Genomic DNA, 17,322 nt, shown 5'->3' on the forward strand with positions numbered 1-17,322 from the left:
TGGAAAACAAGATGCACGGTATTTCAGAGACTGTTGGGAGTCACTGCAGTAAAAGTAAACACATGGGTTTTGTTAGGGTAGATAAGAATAGGAAAAGGTGCATGTATGCTTCCACATTCACCAATGCTAGGAGCTTGGTAAATAAATTTAATGAATTTGGGGTATTGCTCAAAACATCAAAGGCAGATTTTGTTGAGATATCAGAGATCTAGCGTCACACGGCTATAAGGAATGCAGAACTGGAATTTGGGGAGTACAATGTGTACAGCAAGGATAGGAAAGAAGGAGGGGGTTATGCTATTAGTTAAGAAACACATAAAATCCAAGAAAGTGCAGCCAGTTGACATCGCTGGACAGTGCAGTGTCGAGTCAGTGTGGTGGGACATAAGCATTAGGAGATCAAAATTGAGAGTAGGAGTGTGTTATAGGCCTAATGACTCTGATGAGTATAATAAGTAACCATAAAGGGAAATAGCATGGGCCATTAAATCAGAGTCTTTTAATTGGGGATTTTAATTTTTCGGATATTGACTGGAATTTATGGGTTGGTCACTCGCACACTAGAAAAGCTTTTGTGATTTATCAGATGATTATTTTCTACCTCAGCATGTTCGGGAGGCAATAGAGGGAGTAATACTCTTGATCTGTTTATCAGTAGTGATTCTTCATGCCTCAAGAATCTGCAGATAAAGGAACCACTATGTGGCAGTGATCACAGTGTGCTGAAGTGGGATTTACTCAAAGAGGTAACTACCATCAGGGATAAAGGGAAGGGTTTTTGCTTTCGTAAAGGTGACTACTGTGCTCTGAGACAGTATTTGAGTTCTGTACAGTGGGACCAAGTGATGATGTTACCTACAGCAAATTCAAAATGGAAGTCATTCAAAGAACATTCAAAGTCATTCTTGGAAGATACTAGGCTTTACATACCAACCAAGAAATACTGTTCAAGGTGTAGGCCTAAATGGTTGTCAGATGAACTAATGAGACATATGGCAGAGAAGAAAAATGCAGGGGCTACATATAAATTAATGGGTGACATGGAAGCCTATGATAGATATAAGCTGGTCTGTAACCAAGTCACAAAGGAGGTTAGGCAGGTAAAGGCAGATTACGAAAAATCTTTGGCAAAGGATGCAAAGAAAAACAGCAAAGAGTTCTTTACTTATGTAAACTCTAGAAGGAAGGGGATGAATCAGATTGGTCCACTTGGTATCGATGGGTCAACTGTTGATGATCCTGCTCAGGTAGCTAGCAAACTGAATGAATATTTTGCATCGACATTCACATGAGAAGTTATTCAGGGAGGGGAATACCAGAGGTTAATTAAATTCTGGCAGTGAGCTAGATGATTTTGTAATAACTGAGAGGAAAGTGGAGAGAAATTGTTGAAGATAACCATAAAAAAGGTAACCATGGTGGATGGGATCTATTCAGTTATATTAAAGGAGGCAGCAAAGGAATAAGCAAACCCTTAGCCATAATTATGAGAGCTTCCTTGGACTCAGGGGAGGTACTCATGGACTGGAGATGTGCAAATGTGACCCCAATTCACAAAGGAGGATCAAAGGCCGACACAAGTAATTATAGACCTTATAGACCTGTGAGTTTAACTTCTGTTCCCGGAAAATTAATGGAGGCACTGGTTAAAGAAGCACTGCAGGATCATCTAGACAAGACTTCAGTTATAGCTCGGACACAGCATGGTTTTGTTAAAGGAAAGTCTTGCCTGACCAATTTGATTGGATACTATGATGTGGTCACAAAGGAACTGGATGCTTTGAAATCATATATTTGGATCTTAGAAAGACTTTTGATACTGTTGCACATGGAAGACTGCTGCACAAATTGTAGCTGTGTGGCATTGGAGGCAAATTGCTGCTACGGATAAAGGGATGGTTGAGTGGGAAAAGACAGAGTGCTAATCAGTGGACACTGCTTGTCGTGGACTAATGTTATTAGTGGAGTCCCTCAGGATTCAGTGTTGGGTCCATTGTTAAGTTGGGCACTGGTTAAAGAAGCACTGCAGGATCATCTAGACAAGACTTCAGTTATAGCTCGGACACAGCATGGTTTTGTTAAGGGAAAGTCTTGTCTGACCAATTTGATTGGATACTATGATGTGGTCACAAAGGAACTGGATGCAGGGAATAGCTTTGATATCATATATTTGGATCTTAGAAAGACTTTTGATACTGTTGCACATGTAAGACTGCTGCACAAATTGGAGCTGTGTGGCATTGGAGGGAAATTGCTGCTATGGATAAAGGGATGGTTGAATGGGAAAAGACAGTGTGCGCTAATCAGGGGACACTGCTTGTCGTGGACTAATGTTATTAGTGGGGTCCCTCAGGGTTCAGAGTTGGGTCCATTGTTGTTTTCTGTATTTATAAATGATAATGATGATGGTATATCAAGACTTAACATCCAAGTTTGCAGGCGATACGAAGGTTGGAAGGGTTGTTAAGGACACTAATGACCGTACACTGCTGCTGCTGCTACAGGATCTAGAAAAGTTGAGCAGATAGGCTGATGAAGTTTAACATTGGCAAATGTAAAGTACTACATATGGGAAGCAATAACCCCAGAGTAACATATCAACTCTGTGGTACTATACTGACAGTGGTATAGAATGAAAAGGACCTGTGGGTAATTGTGCAGGCAGATATCAAATTTCTTGCAGACCGTCTGGACTGAAAGTCAGATGGTCTGCAAGAGTAGCTCATGGTGTCTTCTGAATGATATACAAGAATTTTTCTAACAGGGATAAGGAGGTGATTATCCCCTTGTATAAGGCAATGGTCAGGCCACACCTTGAGTACTGTATACAGTACTCAAGGTGTGTACTGTATACAGGTCTGGAGGCCTCATTTTAAGAAGGATGTATAGCTGTTGGAATGAGTACAAAGAAGGGCAACAAGATTAGTGAATGGAACGAAGGGTTGCTCTTACAAAGAAAGGCTTAAGTTTTGCAGATTACAGTGTCTGGAGACTACGCACCTGCGAGGTGATCTGATTAAAACTTTGAATGGTTTGAGCATGCTCAATGCTGATAGGATTGTTCCTATTGCTCAGAATAATCACCTGAGAGGGCATAAATTCAAATTGAGGAAAGACAGTTGTAGGATAGATGTGCGGAAGTTTGCCTTGGCAAGTTAGTTAAGTTGCCTTAGAAAGTTTGTTAGCGGGTAGTTGATTCGTGGAACAGACTTCCATCTTTTGCTGTGGAAGTTGATGGTCTAAATAAATTTAAGGCTTTGCTGGACAGGTATTTGGAATGAACAGAGGGGTGAAGTGGGAGCAGGTTTTTTTTTTTTTTTTTTTTTTTCCCCCTGATGCTGCAAAAGCTTGCTTTCTTGCATCATGTGCCTATGCTAATGTCTAGGATGCAAAAGCAGTATCAGTTTGGCTGGGATACTGCCATGATGGGAGATTAGTGTTGGTTTTTTAAGTGCAAAATGGACAGTAAGGAAAACTCTGAGTGGCAAACATTTCTAAGGAAATAGAATATATGTAGTAAATTATATACATGATATTTCTTTTTATTTTTTTTTTTATGTAAATGTCCCAAACACGAGAGGTATTACAACCTATAGTGCTTAGTACCGTGCTTGGGTTGGAGGTTGAGAAGACGAAAGAAGATATTTGTTGACATTGGACTTGAACTTCTGTAAACTGTAATTTTCAGGAAATACGTATGAAGGAAGGTTGTTCCGGAAAACGGCAGTTGAATGAATAAACGAGGAAGATGAAAAGTTGGTTCTGTGAGTTTGGAGTTGGACAGTAAATGGATGTTGGCTGGTAGCAGCATGTGTTCGGACTGTTTTGAAAGAGAGAGCGGGAATTATAGAAGCCAATTCAGAAGAACAGTGCCCATGGAAGTAACTGTAGAACAGGCATGCAGCAGAAACAGTACATCTATGAGACAACGAGTGGAAAGACTTTGTTAAAGATGAATCATTAATTAACCTAACTGCCATTTTTTGAATGGAATCAAGAAGCCTGAGACACGTATTGGGGGTACCACCCAAGATGTGGGAACAATATTCCATGGCAGGGCGGATTTGTGATTTATACAGAGTGAGCAGCTGTTTGGAAGAAAAGTAACACTGAGAGCCAAAGAGAAAACCAAGTTTTTTAGATGCAGAGGAAGCAACATTTGTAATGTGCTTGTGCCAAGAGAGATTAGAAGTCAGAGTAATTCCCAAAACAGATATATCATTTTGCCTAGAAATTGGAGTGTCACTAAAGATAAGCATAGGAACAGAAGAATCCTTTTTGCGAGATATAAGGCAAGACTGAGTTTTAGAAGGGTTGAAATCAACTAAGTTGTCTTTGCCCCACTGGAGAATTACCTGAAGATCGGCATTTAAGGAATTGGTAGCAGACTTTCGAGAAGTTGAATCTGATTGAGCAGGACAAGGTTTCTCAAAATGGAAAGTGGAATGCAATGTGCTATCATCAGCAAAGCTATGGATAGGATTTCCAGTCAATGGAAGAAGGTCATTAATATACAAGAGGAAAAGAGTGGGGGAAAGGAACTGAACCTTGGGGGTCACCGGCATTAGTGGAGAAGTTAGAAGACACAGAGCCATCTACCATCACCCTCAGTGAGCGATCAGGGAGAAAACTGGATAACCAATTACAAAAAACAGTTGGAAAACCATAAGATGGAAGCTTATTTAGAAGACCTTTATGCCAAACACGATCGAAAGCCTATGAGATGTCAAGAGCAACTACTTGTGTTTCACCAAACCTTTCCATTGAATTAGTCCATAAATGGGTAACATAAGCCCATGGAAGATCACCAGTGGATCAACACTGACGGAATCCGTACTGGCAATCGTTGATCAGACGGAAGGCTTCCGGGTAGTTTAAGAGTTGGCGGTTAATTGATATCTCCATTACTTTAGAAAGAGTAGAAGTAATTGCAATGGGACGATAATTGGATGGGAGGGATTTGTCACCCTTTTTAGGAACTGGCTGGATATGAGCAAATTTCCAAGCAGAAGGAAAAACACTTTTGGAATAACAAAGTGACAAAAAAAGGCAGCAAAGAAGAGGAATAAGGTCAGGAGCACAGGTTTTGAGAACAAGTGGCAAAATACCATCTGGACTTGGAGCTTTCTTAGCATCAAGATTCGTTAAAATCCTTCTGACATCCTTTTGACGGAAGACCACAGGGGGCATTGAATGGAGCATGTTGGGAATGGCGGGAGGTGTTTTACCAAGATCATTAATACTTTAATGATCATTAATACATTAATGCTTTGGCAAGAGACCAGAATGCTTGGCTACCATTAGGGCAAGAAGCAAGTTTTCTACTCTTAGCCTGTTCAAACTCTAGTTTTGGACTGATTAATAACTGCTTTACAATTGTTGCGAGCTTTGGTGTAAGCAGAAAATGAAACTGAAGGATTAGAAACAAGCCAATTACGATATGCAACATTCTTCTCTTGAACAGCCTTAGTAGATTTATTGGAAAACCAAGGTTTAGATAAAGGACGAGATTTTAAAGTGGAGTGTGGGATAAAGGGTTCCATTCCTGCAAGAATAATTTCACTGACACGATCTGAGCAAACGTTGAGATCAGAAGTTTTGAAACAGTAATCCGACCAAGGAAAAGAAGAGAAGTCTCACAGGTTATCCCGTTGGGAATAACCATTAGATAAAGGTTCCATTGGAGAAGAGACAATCACCAAGTTGTGATCTGAAGTGCCTGAAGGACCTCTCACTTGGACCGTGTACTGAGAAGAGTTGTTTGTGAGAAAAAGATCAAGCGTATTGGCTGTATGATTAGGATTGTCCTGTATTCTTGTAGGTAAATGAACAATCTGTGCTAGGTCATTAGTAATTGCAAAAGCCTCAGCATCTCAATCTGCTGGGTCGGTGCGACTAGAAAACGGAAGCCAACTGGAGTTGTGAACATTAAAATCACCAAGGAAAATTACCTCACTGTTAGGAAAGTTGGACTGGAAAAAGTCAAGTGGCAAAGAGGGGAAGTCAAAGAGCTCCAAGTGATTAGTGGAGTTGGGAGAACGGTAGAGACAACAGATGAATTTGACACAATGAGGTAGAGAGATTTTAAGCCAAAGAAGATCAAAGAGAAGAGATTCCAAATTTCCAAGTCTCTGACTGGGAATATCAGAACGGACATATGCACAAGTACCACCTTGGAGGCAAAAAGAATCATACAGCGAATAATTTGAACAACTGAGATGAGCAGTAGTTGAATCAACTGATAACTGAGATTCTGTCAGAAAAAGTACATGGGGTTTAGCAGACTGCAAGTGGAAATGGACATCATTGAGATTAGAATTGAGACCATGTATATTTGTGAAATGAATTAGGAAGTGCTTGGGAGGTTTAGATCTTTTCGCAAATAAGCTTGCTCTATTAGTTTGACAATTCATGGTGTATTCAATAGTAAGAAAACGTGGGTGGGACATGCTGTATGAAGTAATGAAATTTTTGGATATGGCGTACATGTGGTAAGAATATACCCAGATCCTTGACATAACGTGGCCTCGACAATGCTCCCAGCATACACACTACTCGGACTCTGTCCAGTCACTATCTGGCAGAGTAGAGGTAGCAAGATTATACACTAGCTGATCCGGAAGCCTCCTAGAGAGTTACCAATAGGTTCGGTCCAGTGTACTAACTAGCGGCCGGCCTGCGAACACCGTTTTAGAGCTGTACCCTCGAAATGTAAGGAATATTGGATCTCGCCACGACGTTCATCATAACCTCAAAAGTCATCAGTCATACTGCATGCTGGAAGAGATAGGGAAGGGTTGACTGGAACTTAGCTGTAGAGACTAAACATGGGTTCCATCACTTCAAGTCTCCAATAAGCAAAGTGGTGGTATTTCACCGGTTGGTGAGAGTCATCTACCACCTAGTACTGCCTGGTAACATAGAGGAGCGGTGTTCCTCCATGTGGTGTGGGTGCCACACCTCGACCCCTGCTTACGTTGGTTCACACCTGGGTGGTCATCCACCATGTACTTGTGCATGGAGGTTATACCCAGGATTACTAACAGTCCCACCATCGTGAAGGTGCAAGCAGAGGATTTGGCTGTCACAGACCGTCCGGACTTCGCCGAAATTGGGTCCACTTGACTTGAGTGTCACCCGAATATCAGTTCCATCAGCGTTTTAGACCCCCAGGTAGCAAGTACAGCTTGTCTGGCATATCTGAGAGAATGTCTGTGACAACCTCAAGGACCTATCTGTGCTTTCAAAATTACCCCATTTATTGACTTCTTCACTATGCTTCTGTACAAACCACTTGTATTATCTTTGGTCTGCGTCACTGTTTTCACAAAGTCTAGTTTTCTTTCTTTGGAGGCCTGCTTCATCTTTTACAGAGTTTACGAATGAATGTAATTTTTCTTCCTTTTTCGTCCAATTGAGAATTGTTTCTTCTGGAATTTTGCACTCATGAAATATACTGCATTTTGTTTTGTCACTCGTAACTCTTTCTATATCTTAACTTTTCTTCAACTGTATAATTTTTCCTTTTGGTGGCCATTACTTCAATCCTTCTGATTTACTAATTTTGACATGTATTTATTTCTGATGCCCTAGAATTTACCACGTTTTGAAAAAACCAAATCAAAACCAAGCTGTCCAGCCTATCATAGTGCTGAAGTGAAGTCTCATTTTTTGTCCATTAATAATCACTTGTCAGTTTGTGTATATTTTTGTCTAGTTTAGCCCAGAAGTGATTTGCAGTGTAGAAGTTACACTTAGGATTGCATCGTAAGTGTAACTTCAAGTCGAAGAAAGGATGTCATGTGCTGTTATTTACAAAATTTTTACTTTGTAACTAATGTAATGCACTTGATGAAAATGGTAGCCATATTCTCCTCCAGAGGTAGCTGTTTTTAATTAGCATTCCCCTGATTATACACTTTTATTACATCTCTACAGTGGCGGACAAAAAAATTGCATTACCTTTAAAAAAATAATGTTTGTAGTGAAATGTATAAGATAATGTTTGATTACAGTCATTTTGTTTGTTGCAAAGCAAAGGTATTGTGTCAGATAATGCTTCTATTACATCAGACAGTAATTGCACGGTATACCCTTCCAATGCCATATTTCGATAAATATGGCATTGGAAGGGTATGCATGCTCATTAGTATTCTGTTTTGCAGAGGTGTAAGCATGGCTCCATATGTTCAGTTGAAACCAAGGAAAAAAAGTGTAGCTGTTGCTCTGTCCCAGGAAGGGCTTTCTACACTTACTATCACTGATAAAATAAGCTGCCACCGGTCAACGGTATCCCAGGCACTGAAATTAAAGCATGAAACTGGTGATGTGAAGAGTAGACCTGGATCAGGCCGTAAGAGAGTGACTATACCTTCCCAAAATTGGTATTTGAAATGGCTATGCCTTCATAACCGCCATGCTAGTTCTGATCTAAAACTGAACTTTGAGATGGCCTCTGGTGTTGAAACAGGTGCATGAACTATCCAGATGGCTTTCAAAATGTGGTGCATGCCTATTGGCCCAAGAAGAAGCCTTTGTTTACCCAACAAATGAGAAAGAAGCGACTAGCCCTGGGCTAAAACGCATGTTTCATGGACAAAAGAGCAATCTTTTCTGACGAATCAAAGTTCAACCTGCATGGCTCGGATGGGAAGCGATATATCAGAAGACAAAAATCGGAGGCATACCATCCTGGCTGCATAACAGCAACTGTAAAGTTCCCCACCAGTCAGATGGTCTGGGGATGCATAACAAGCAAAAGGGTGGGACAAATTAAGTTTATTAATGGAACGGTGAATGCAAAAATCTACACTGCTTATCTTGGAGGAGTGCCCGAAACCCGTTATTAGGGATCACCACACAGATGTCCAAAGCTGCATTTTTCAACAGGACTCAGCACCTTGCCGCAGTAAAATTGGTAAGTTTTATGCTATTTAGATTTAATTATGAGTTTGTCTTCTTGTCTCACAAGGCTTAAAACATACTTATAGCAATGTTTTCCCTTGTTGTCTCACAAGGCTTAAAACATACTTACAGCAATGTTTTCCCTTGTTTTTCTCCCTTAAGGTGCAGTCATATCTCAAAAATGCTGGCATTACAGTGTTGGACTGGCCCGGCAGCAGTCTAGATTTGAACCCTATTGAAAATTGCTGGTACATAATGTCGTCTGAAATTGCTCAGCAGAAACCAACAAGTAAGATTCAGCTGCAAAAGAGCATTGTAAGGGTGTGGTACTACGAAATTGGGCAACCGTATATCCAGAAGTTGATAACTCTATGCCAGATCGTTGCAAGGCTGTAATTGGAACTCAGGGAGAAACAACAAAATATTAAGGACTTATTTTGCTGATTTGCAGTTCATGATACTATTATGTTAACTTGTCGTTTCAATTTTTAAATGCAATAAAATGTATGTTTGGTTGTCATGATTGCCATTTGCATGATTTCTCATATTTCCATTAATTATGCATTTTACCCTTTGGAAAGGTATTTATGGCAATTAGGTGTATAGGTGGAGTCTTTTTATTAGATTTCATTCACAGAGATATATGTCCCATCTAACAAATGCATTTCAAACATTTCTGCCACCCACAATGCGGTTCAAAACACATTATTTGCAAGATTCACAAGTGATGCAGTTCTTTTGTCCACCACTGTAGCTGAGGGGAGAAACCTGGCATCTACAGTAATTAGTCTGTAACAAGTCAGGGACTAATTACTATAGACAGTTACTGTTGGAAATATGCTAATAAGATGTAAGTAGATACAAGTATATACAGTATTCATTTTTTTTTTTTTTTTTTTTTTCATAATTCATTTTGGGGCATGATCATGCCCCAAAACTGTGGTTTGAAGAGACATATCATATTGTACATAATACACAATGAGAATGGGCCGTATGAAATGATTCTCTATGATCAAAGTAGCTGCTTTTGTCAAAAGCCCCAAAACAACAACAACAGTCCCTTATTATTTCATGCATTTTAAGGTGTAAAGTGTTTTAATTAAAGTGACAATTAAAATAGAAAAGTGCAAAGAGCTTTTATTTCTATTATTTTCCAAAATATAAATAATACAGTAATATTAGTATTTAGAGCTTTCACATTAAAATTACCACAAAAATTTGATACAATAAAAAAAAGCGCAGTTGTAAAATACTGAAGTTATTGTTTTTTTAAATGTTCAATATGTATCTTTACATATAGCAATTCTAATTTTGATGATGTTTAGATTGATGTTGTAGAAGAAATTATTCACAATGTTGACGTGAAAACAGGAGAAGCCAACTGCCACTATGTACTAGAAACTCTAGACTTCTTGGAAGACCGCCAGGTGTTGTGAATTGCTTTTGAATTTTTAATATCTGTTCTTTTTGACAATTAAAAACTGGAGAAAGATGATTAAATTTTTTACTGTAATCACTTTTTTTTTCCCTTGAAATATGTATATTAAATTATATGCAATTGCATGCCTCCTGGATTCAGTTGTACTGACCACTTTTTCCAATTTACTGGAAGATTTCTGCTATTTAAGTTTGCAAGTTTACTCTTCTTGCTGATTTTAATTTTTAAAAAAAATTTTTTTTTTTTTTTTTTTTTTTGTATGCAAATACATAGCAACTAAAGGGGAAATAAATATTTGGGGAAGTAATCATAGAAGCTACTAAAATTTTTTAACCTTAGTTGTGTATATCCTATTCTACAGATGTGCAACCAAGATATTGTTCAAAGTTTAGTCCTAAATCATTGTCAGAAATGTGACAAGTGGCAGAAAATAAAAATGTGTGGGGTTGTTATAAATTATCAGGTGACACAGAAACATATGCTAAATACAGGCTAGTCTTCAATCAAATCAGTAGTGTAATTAGGTTAGCTAAGGCAGATAACAAGAGCCTTTGGCTGAGAATGCCAAAAGGTATCATCAATAGTTATGCCATTCTAGATGAGAATGACATAACTATTTATAATTCTATTCAAGTTGCTGAAACATTGAATAATATTATGCATCTACATTCACAAATGAAGTTTTTAGGGATATGGATACCAGAGGTATACCAAATTCTAACTGGCAACTAAATGATTTCTTGATAAAGGAGAGAAAAAGTGAAAGAGAAATAAGGCACCTAGCACTGACAGAAATTAAAAGAAGTAGCAAAAGTGGTAAGCAAACGTTAACCATAATTATGAGATCATCCTTGAATTTAGAGAAGGATCCTACAGATAGGAGATATGCAAATCTCTCTCCCATTCAAAGGTTGTGCAGCAAGTGATTACAGACTTGTAAGCTTGTTACCACTATACTTAATGAACTAATGTTATTAATGGAGTTCCTCAGATTTCATCACCGGGCTACTTACTGTTTTAAATATTTATTAATGACACTAATGAAAGCACATCAAATTAATTGTTTACGTTTACTGATGGTACAAAGGCTGGCAGGGTGGTTATTGACAGGAATCATGGCATACCAATGAAACAAGACCTAGAAAAAAAAAAAATTTTTAACAGATGCTGTATAAGCTTGCTTCCTGCATCATATGCCAATAGTAACACTGATATTTGGGATACTTTTTCTTATACACTTTAATTTTGGTTTTTGCACTGTCAGTGTCAGCAGGTTCTGTGTGATCTGATCATTTGCATATGGTTAATACTCCTAATTATTTCAGAAAAATATTTCTGGAAATGTGCAATTTATGTGAGGACTAATTTCTTTTCTATGAGTATTGTTTTCTCTAAATCTATCAAATGTCAAAATATTACTGTGGGAAAAAAAATAATAAATACTCCTTCCCAGTTATAGGTGAATAAATTGTTCATTTTTCATCAAAGCCTTCTTTGCCACTTCATCATCATCATCATCCTCTTTGGCCATTGCCAATCCACTGCAGGTTGTGAAAGCCTTCTCAACACATTTCCAGCAACTGCTGCCTTTTGCTTTCTGTTGCTGTACATCAGCAAATTTCACAATTTCGTGATCCACCTAATCTTTGGTATTTTTCTTGGGTGTTTAGAATTTATTTCCATCTGTTGAAATTTCTTGTCCAAGGTAAGCATAACTTTCCACTTCTTCTAGTTGTCTATTAGTCATGATTTTCTTTGGTCTTGTAAATTTGTTGACCATAACCTGTGTTTTCTTGATATTCATCTTTAAATCAAACTTCTTACTTTCATGCTGCAGTTTCTTCAATGTTTTTCTGCAATTCTTCCAGATCATTGGCAAAAATAATGACATCTTCTGCAAATCATAATTGATTTGGGTAATCTCCATTCTAGATGAGAATAGTGATTATCCCAATTTAGCTCGCAATGCCTTTTTCTACGTTGATATGAACTTAATCTTTGTTCACTTATAATGACGCAGTTGCCTTTTTATATATTGATATTGCATACTGATGTAAGCTCTGTCTATACCTTGGTTGTTTAGAGTGTTGATTATTGCTTGTTTTGGACTGAGTTGAATGCTTTTTCTTAGTTGATGAAGGCTATACATAATAGAAGGTTGTATTCATTGTGCCACCCTATAACTTGCTGCACTGTTTGGATGCGATCTATTGTACTAAAGCTGCTTCTGAAACCTGCATGCTCTTTGGGTTGTGCCACATCAAGTATTGTGCCTATTCTTCTTGAAAGTATATTTTGAAAGCCTTGTAGACAACTGGCAGCAGGCTTATTGGTCAGCAGTTTTTTAAATCTGTCTTGTCACCTTTCTTGTGCAATAAGATGGCTTCTGCATTTTTCCATGCTACAGGTACTTTGTTAAGTAGAAGGCATTTTGAAAATAGTTTGGCTAGAGCTTTACATACTAACTTGCCTCCAGATTTTAACATTTAAATTGAGTCCTGCTGCGTTGCCATTTTTCGTTGATTTTATATCATATATTGCTTCTTCCACCAAAATTTCTGGTACATCTGGTGTTGGATCCAGTGGTTGTCCTTTAGCATTATCAAGGGCACATGATGCAATAAAGCAAGCTTATATAGCATCAGCCAAAAAAAAAAAAAAAAAAAAAACCCCTTATTTCACCCATCCCCTCACTCCAAATGTTTGTCAAGTTCTGCCTTGAATCTATTTAAGCTATCAACTTCTACAACAACAGATGGAAGTTTGTTCCAGCAATCAACCATCCGCTGGCTAAAGACAAACTTCCGCACATCTATCCTGCAACCGTCTTTACTCAATTTGAATTTATGCCCTCTCAGGCGATTATTCGGAGCAAGAGGAAGAATCCCATCTGCATTGAGCATGCTCAAACCATTCAAGGCTTTATACACCTCAATCAGATCAACTCGCAGGTGCCTATTCTCCAGACACTGTAATTTGCAAAACTTAAACCTTTCTTCGTAAGAACAACCCTTCGTTCTGTTCACTAATCTTATTTCCCTTCTCTGTACTCATTCCAACAGCTCTACATCCTTCTTAAAATGAGGCCTCCAGACCTGTATACTGTACTTAAGTTGTGGCCTGACCATTGCCTTATACAAGGGGATAATCACCTCCTTATCCCTGCTAGAAAAATTCCTGTATATCATTGACATGACACCATGAGCTACTCTTGCAGACCGTCTGCACTGCCTAGAAAACTTCATATCTGCCTGCACAATTACCCCCAGGTCCTTTTCATTCTCTACCACTGTCAGTGTGGTACCACAGAGTCAATACGTTACTCTGGGATTACTGCTTCCCATATGTAAAACTTTACATTTGTCAATGTTAAACTTCATTTGCCACCTCTCAGCCCATCTGCTCAACTTTTCTAGATCCTGTTGCAGCAGTGTACTGTCATTAGTGTCGTTAACAACCCTGCCAACCTTTGTATTGTCTGTAAACTTGGACATTAAGCCTGATCTACCATCACCAATACAGAAAACAACAATGGTTCCAACGCTGAACCCTGAGGGATTCCACTAATAACATTAGTCCATGAAGAGCAGTGTCCATTGATTACCACTCTCTGTCTTCTCCCACTCAACCTTCCCTTTACCCTTGATGGTAGTTACCTCTTTGAGTAAATCTCACTTCAGCACACTGTGATCACTGCCACCTACTGGTTCCTTTATCTGCAGATTCTTGAGGCATGAAGAATCACTACTGATAATCAGATCAAGAGTATTACTCCCTCTAGTTGCCTCCCCAACATACTACTGTAGAAAACAATCATCCAATAAATCCACAAAAGACTTGCTAGTGTGTAAGTGACCAACCCACAAATTCCAGTCAATCTCTGGGAAATTAAAATCCCCCATTATAAGACACTCTGATTTACTGGCCCACTTTCTCTGCACAATTGCTCATTATACTCATCAGATTCATTTGGCCTAAAGCACATGCCTACTCTCATTTTTGCTTTCGCAGTGCTTATGTCACACCAAACAGACTCAACATTGCATTGTCCACCAACATCAATTGGATGCACTTTCTTAGATTTTGTGTGTTTCTTAACTAACAGCATAACCCCTCCTCCCTTTCTGTCCTGCCTATCTTTTCTGTACACATTGTACTCCCCAAATTCCAGTTCTGCACTGCTTATGTCTGTGTGACACCATGTCTCTGATATCCCAACAATATCTGCCTTTGATGTCTTGACTAGCACTTCAAGCTCATCAAATTTATTAACTATACCCCTAGCATTGGTGTACATGCAAGTATACATGCACCTGTTTCTACTCTTAGTTACCCTAACACAGCCCATGTATTTACTTGTTCCACTATGACTCCCAGCAGTCCTGGGAATCCCCATTGCCTTGCTTTCCAGGCTGCTGCTCAATTGCATTTCAATAGAAGTAGTGCAAGAATCACTTTTACCTCTGCCAGCGGCTACCGTTAATCTATTAGTCCATGTATCCCCCAAAGCTAGCAGTTGTATCCCCCTCCCAAGCTAGCATTTATCCTTATAAAGATGTGAATAAAATTATTCCACTTGTTTTAATATTTGTTGTTGGGGTTTTGTTGTTACACCATCCTCAAGCTTCAAAGCAAACATTTAGCTCTTGTGTGTAACTATTTTTCATTTTGGTTTCTTTAGCCCTTGATTTTCTTTTAGTGTTCTTCTGATGAGATCAGTGTTGATCTTGCACATTTCTTCTTTTATGTGCTTTCTTATGATCTTGCTTATGAACTTCTATGTTCATATTAAAAGTAGAAAGAAAAGATTGAATCACGTTGGACCACTTGATACCTATGGGTTAACTGTTGATGACCATTTCTACATATTCTACCTTGTTTCTTACGTTACCACTTTGTTTCATTTATTGTCTCTTTTATATCTATTATATCTTTTATATAATGCAATTATTTCTTTTGATATTCTGCTTTATAGTACAAGGGCATAGGCCTTGTCCACAATAGTCTGAATGACTTTGTTATTATTGGTTGAAGCGTGTGTCAGGAAGTTCTTGTAGCACATGAAAACAACTGAACATTTCTAGTACAAGATTTTGATGATTTTTCAATAGTTGGTTAGTGTCAATCTTCTTCACTTTAGTAGAATCATTTTATTGATTGTCAGTATGAAGTCAATTTCACTAGTATTTCCAAGAGGGGCTCTTCCATATCCATTTTTTTTTTTTTTTTTTTTTTTTTTTTTTTTTTTGGGCCTTTTTCTTGAAGAATGAGTTCATGAACAAATTTTCTTCCTCCACAAATTCAATTAATAACTGCCTTTATCATCTCTTTTTCCAGTTACATATAGGCTGACAAATCTTTCCCCATTTTGGATTTTACCAATTCTCACATTGAAATCTCTCATTACAGTTTTATAGTGGTAGTTGCCCTGCTTGTAAAGGCATAATACATCTTCATAAAATGCTTCAACTTCATCATCACTATGGCTACTTGTAGGAGCATAAACTTGAATAATTTGAAGAGAACGACAACTATTTAGCTTAACAGCACATCAAGCAATTTCGGTAATACGTTCTACTTTTTATGGTTGAATCTGTTAGTCTTGTTCACCAGGAACCCAATTCGACCATACTATCCATTCTTTGCAATTTAATGTGCTACAAATAGTTAATTCATGTATCATCAATTGGTGCTTTATTTTTGCCCTTGTGAACAGTTGCATTAATAACAGGAATAGTATTAATAGTGGAAAATGATGCAAAGAATCAATATTTTGCAGTATCAAGAAGGGAGACCATATTTTCATTCTTTCTAGTAATTTGTTTGTTTCTTTAAATTTATTCAGATATCTACTATGGAAAGTAGTTCCTCTTTGTTTTATGTTTAATTGTTGTACAAAGTGTGTGTTTTATCTCAATTATATTACTCTGCATTTGGAAAAAAAAATTCACTGATGTTTTCTCAGAAAAGGGTGTTTCTGAATCATTTTCAAATGCTGATTTCAAAAATGACTTTCATTTGTTTCCATCACATCAGATTTCTTCAAAAATCACGAAAGAAAATTAGATTTTTCACAAAATTTTTATTAATTTTGGAGAATTTGTGCATTGTAACAAAATGCTACTTTTACCAGACCTTTATATTTAAATATATGTTGAAAAACACTATTAAAAAGGGAAGTGTGGTTAAAAAGTCCACTAAACACTCACCTCTCATTTTAAAAACTGATCCACGATGGGTCAAATTTTCATTTCTTTGATTTTCTTGCAAATCCTTCTACTTTGCAGTCCCTCTTCAGCATCCAGCAATAGTCAACCATCATGTTGACATTTCACCTCCCGTGGTACCTCATCTCCATGTCTTTAATGTGCTCGTGAGACCTCTCACTATTCTTCCCTAACGCTTCCTCGATTTTCCGGGAAGTAATCGATGTGGGAGTGTAAAAAATGTACCTTGACATTCATGTTGCAGGCCAGCTTCTTGAAGTTTGCCAACATATTTTTAACTATATTCTTGTAGTCTGGATCCTTATGGTTCCCTGAGAAGTTCTCAACAACAGACCTGAAGCTAATTCATGCCTGTTTTCTCTTTATTCATAGTTCCCTCAAAATCTGAGGTCCAACAAAAATATCTTGTTTTAGCATGTCTTGGATAATTGATGAGAACTTAGTAGAAAGGTAGTTGAAGAAACAAATTTCTTGAGATAAAGCTTTCACAAATTGTTTCATAAAACCCAATTTGATGAGCAGGGGTGGAAGGAGCACAGTTTGTGGGTCTACCAATGGTTTATGAACTATGTTCTTTGATCCGGGAACAAACTGCCCCTCTTTGGCCAGACAATGACATTGCAGTGCTTGCCTGACTCTTCCACTTACACAAAAAAGCAAGGAATTTTTGTGTAACCAGATTGCTGTTCAAGTAACATGCCTATAACTTTAAAGTGAACCCCGAGCAATCAACCACCTTCTTCATACTTAACA

The 17,322-nt window shown here is 38.0% G+C and overlaps 1 protein-coding gene across 4 annotated transcripts in view; it reads left to right on the top strand.

Moving 5' to 3' along the window:
- LOC150076256 (neuroepithelial cell-transforming gene 1 protein-like) overlaps positions 1 to 17,322 on the top strand; it is a 366,344-nt gene that overhangs the window by 282,814 nt on the left and 66,208 nt on the right. For all 4 annotated transcript variants that reach the window (XM_090387565.1, XM_090387562.1, XM_090387563.1 and 1 more), the window contains exon 11: positions 10,230 to 10,331. In XM_090387565.1, the coding sequence (XP_090243691.1) occupies positions 10,230 to 10,331 (102 nt within the window). The remainder of the gene's footprint in view (positions 1 to 10,229; positions 10,332 to 17,322) is intronic.

Source organism: Mastigoproctus giganteus, chromosome 13 (assembly GCF_048544385.1).
Source record: "Mastigoproctus giganteus isolate SK-2022 chromosome 13, ASM4854438v1, whole genome shotgun sequence".
NCBI lineage: Eukaryota > Metazoa > Arthropoda > Arachnida > Uropygi > Thelyphonidae > Mastigoproctus > Mastigoproctus giganteus.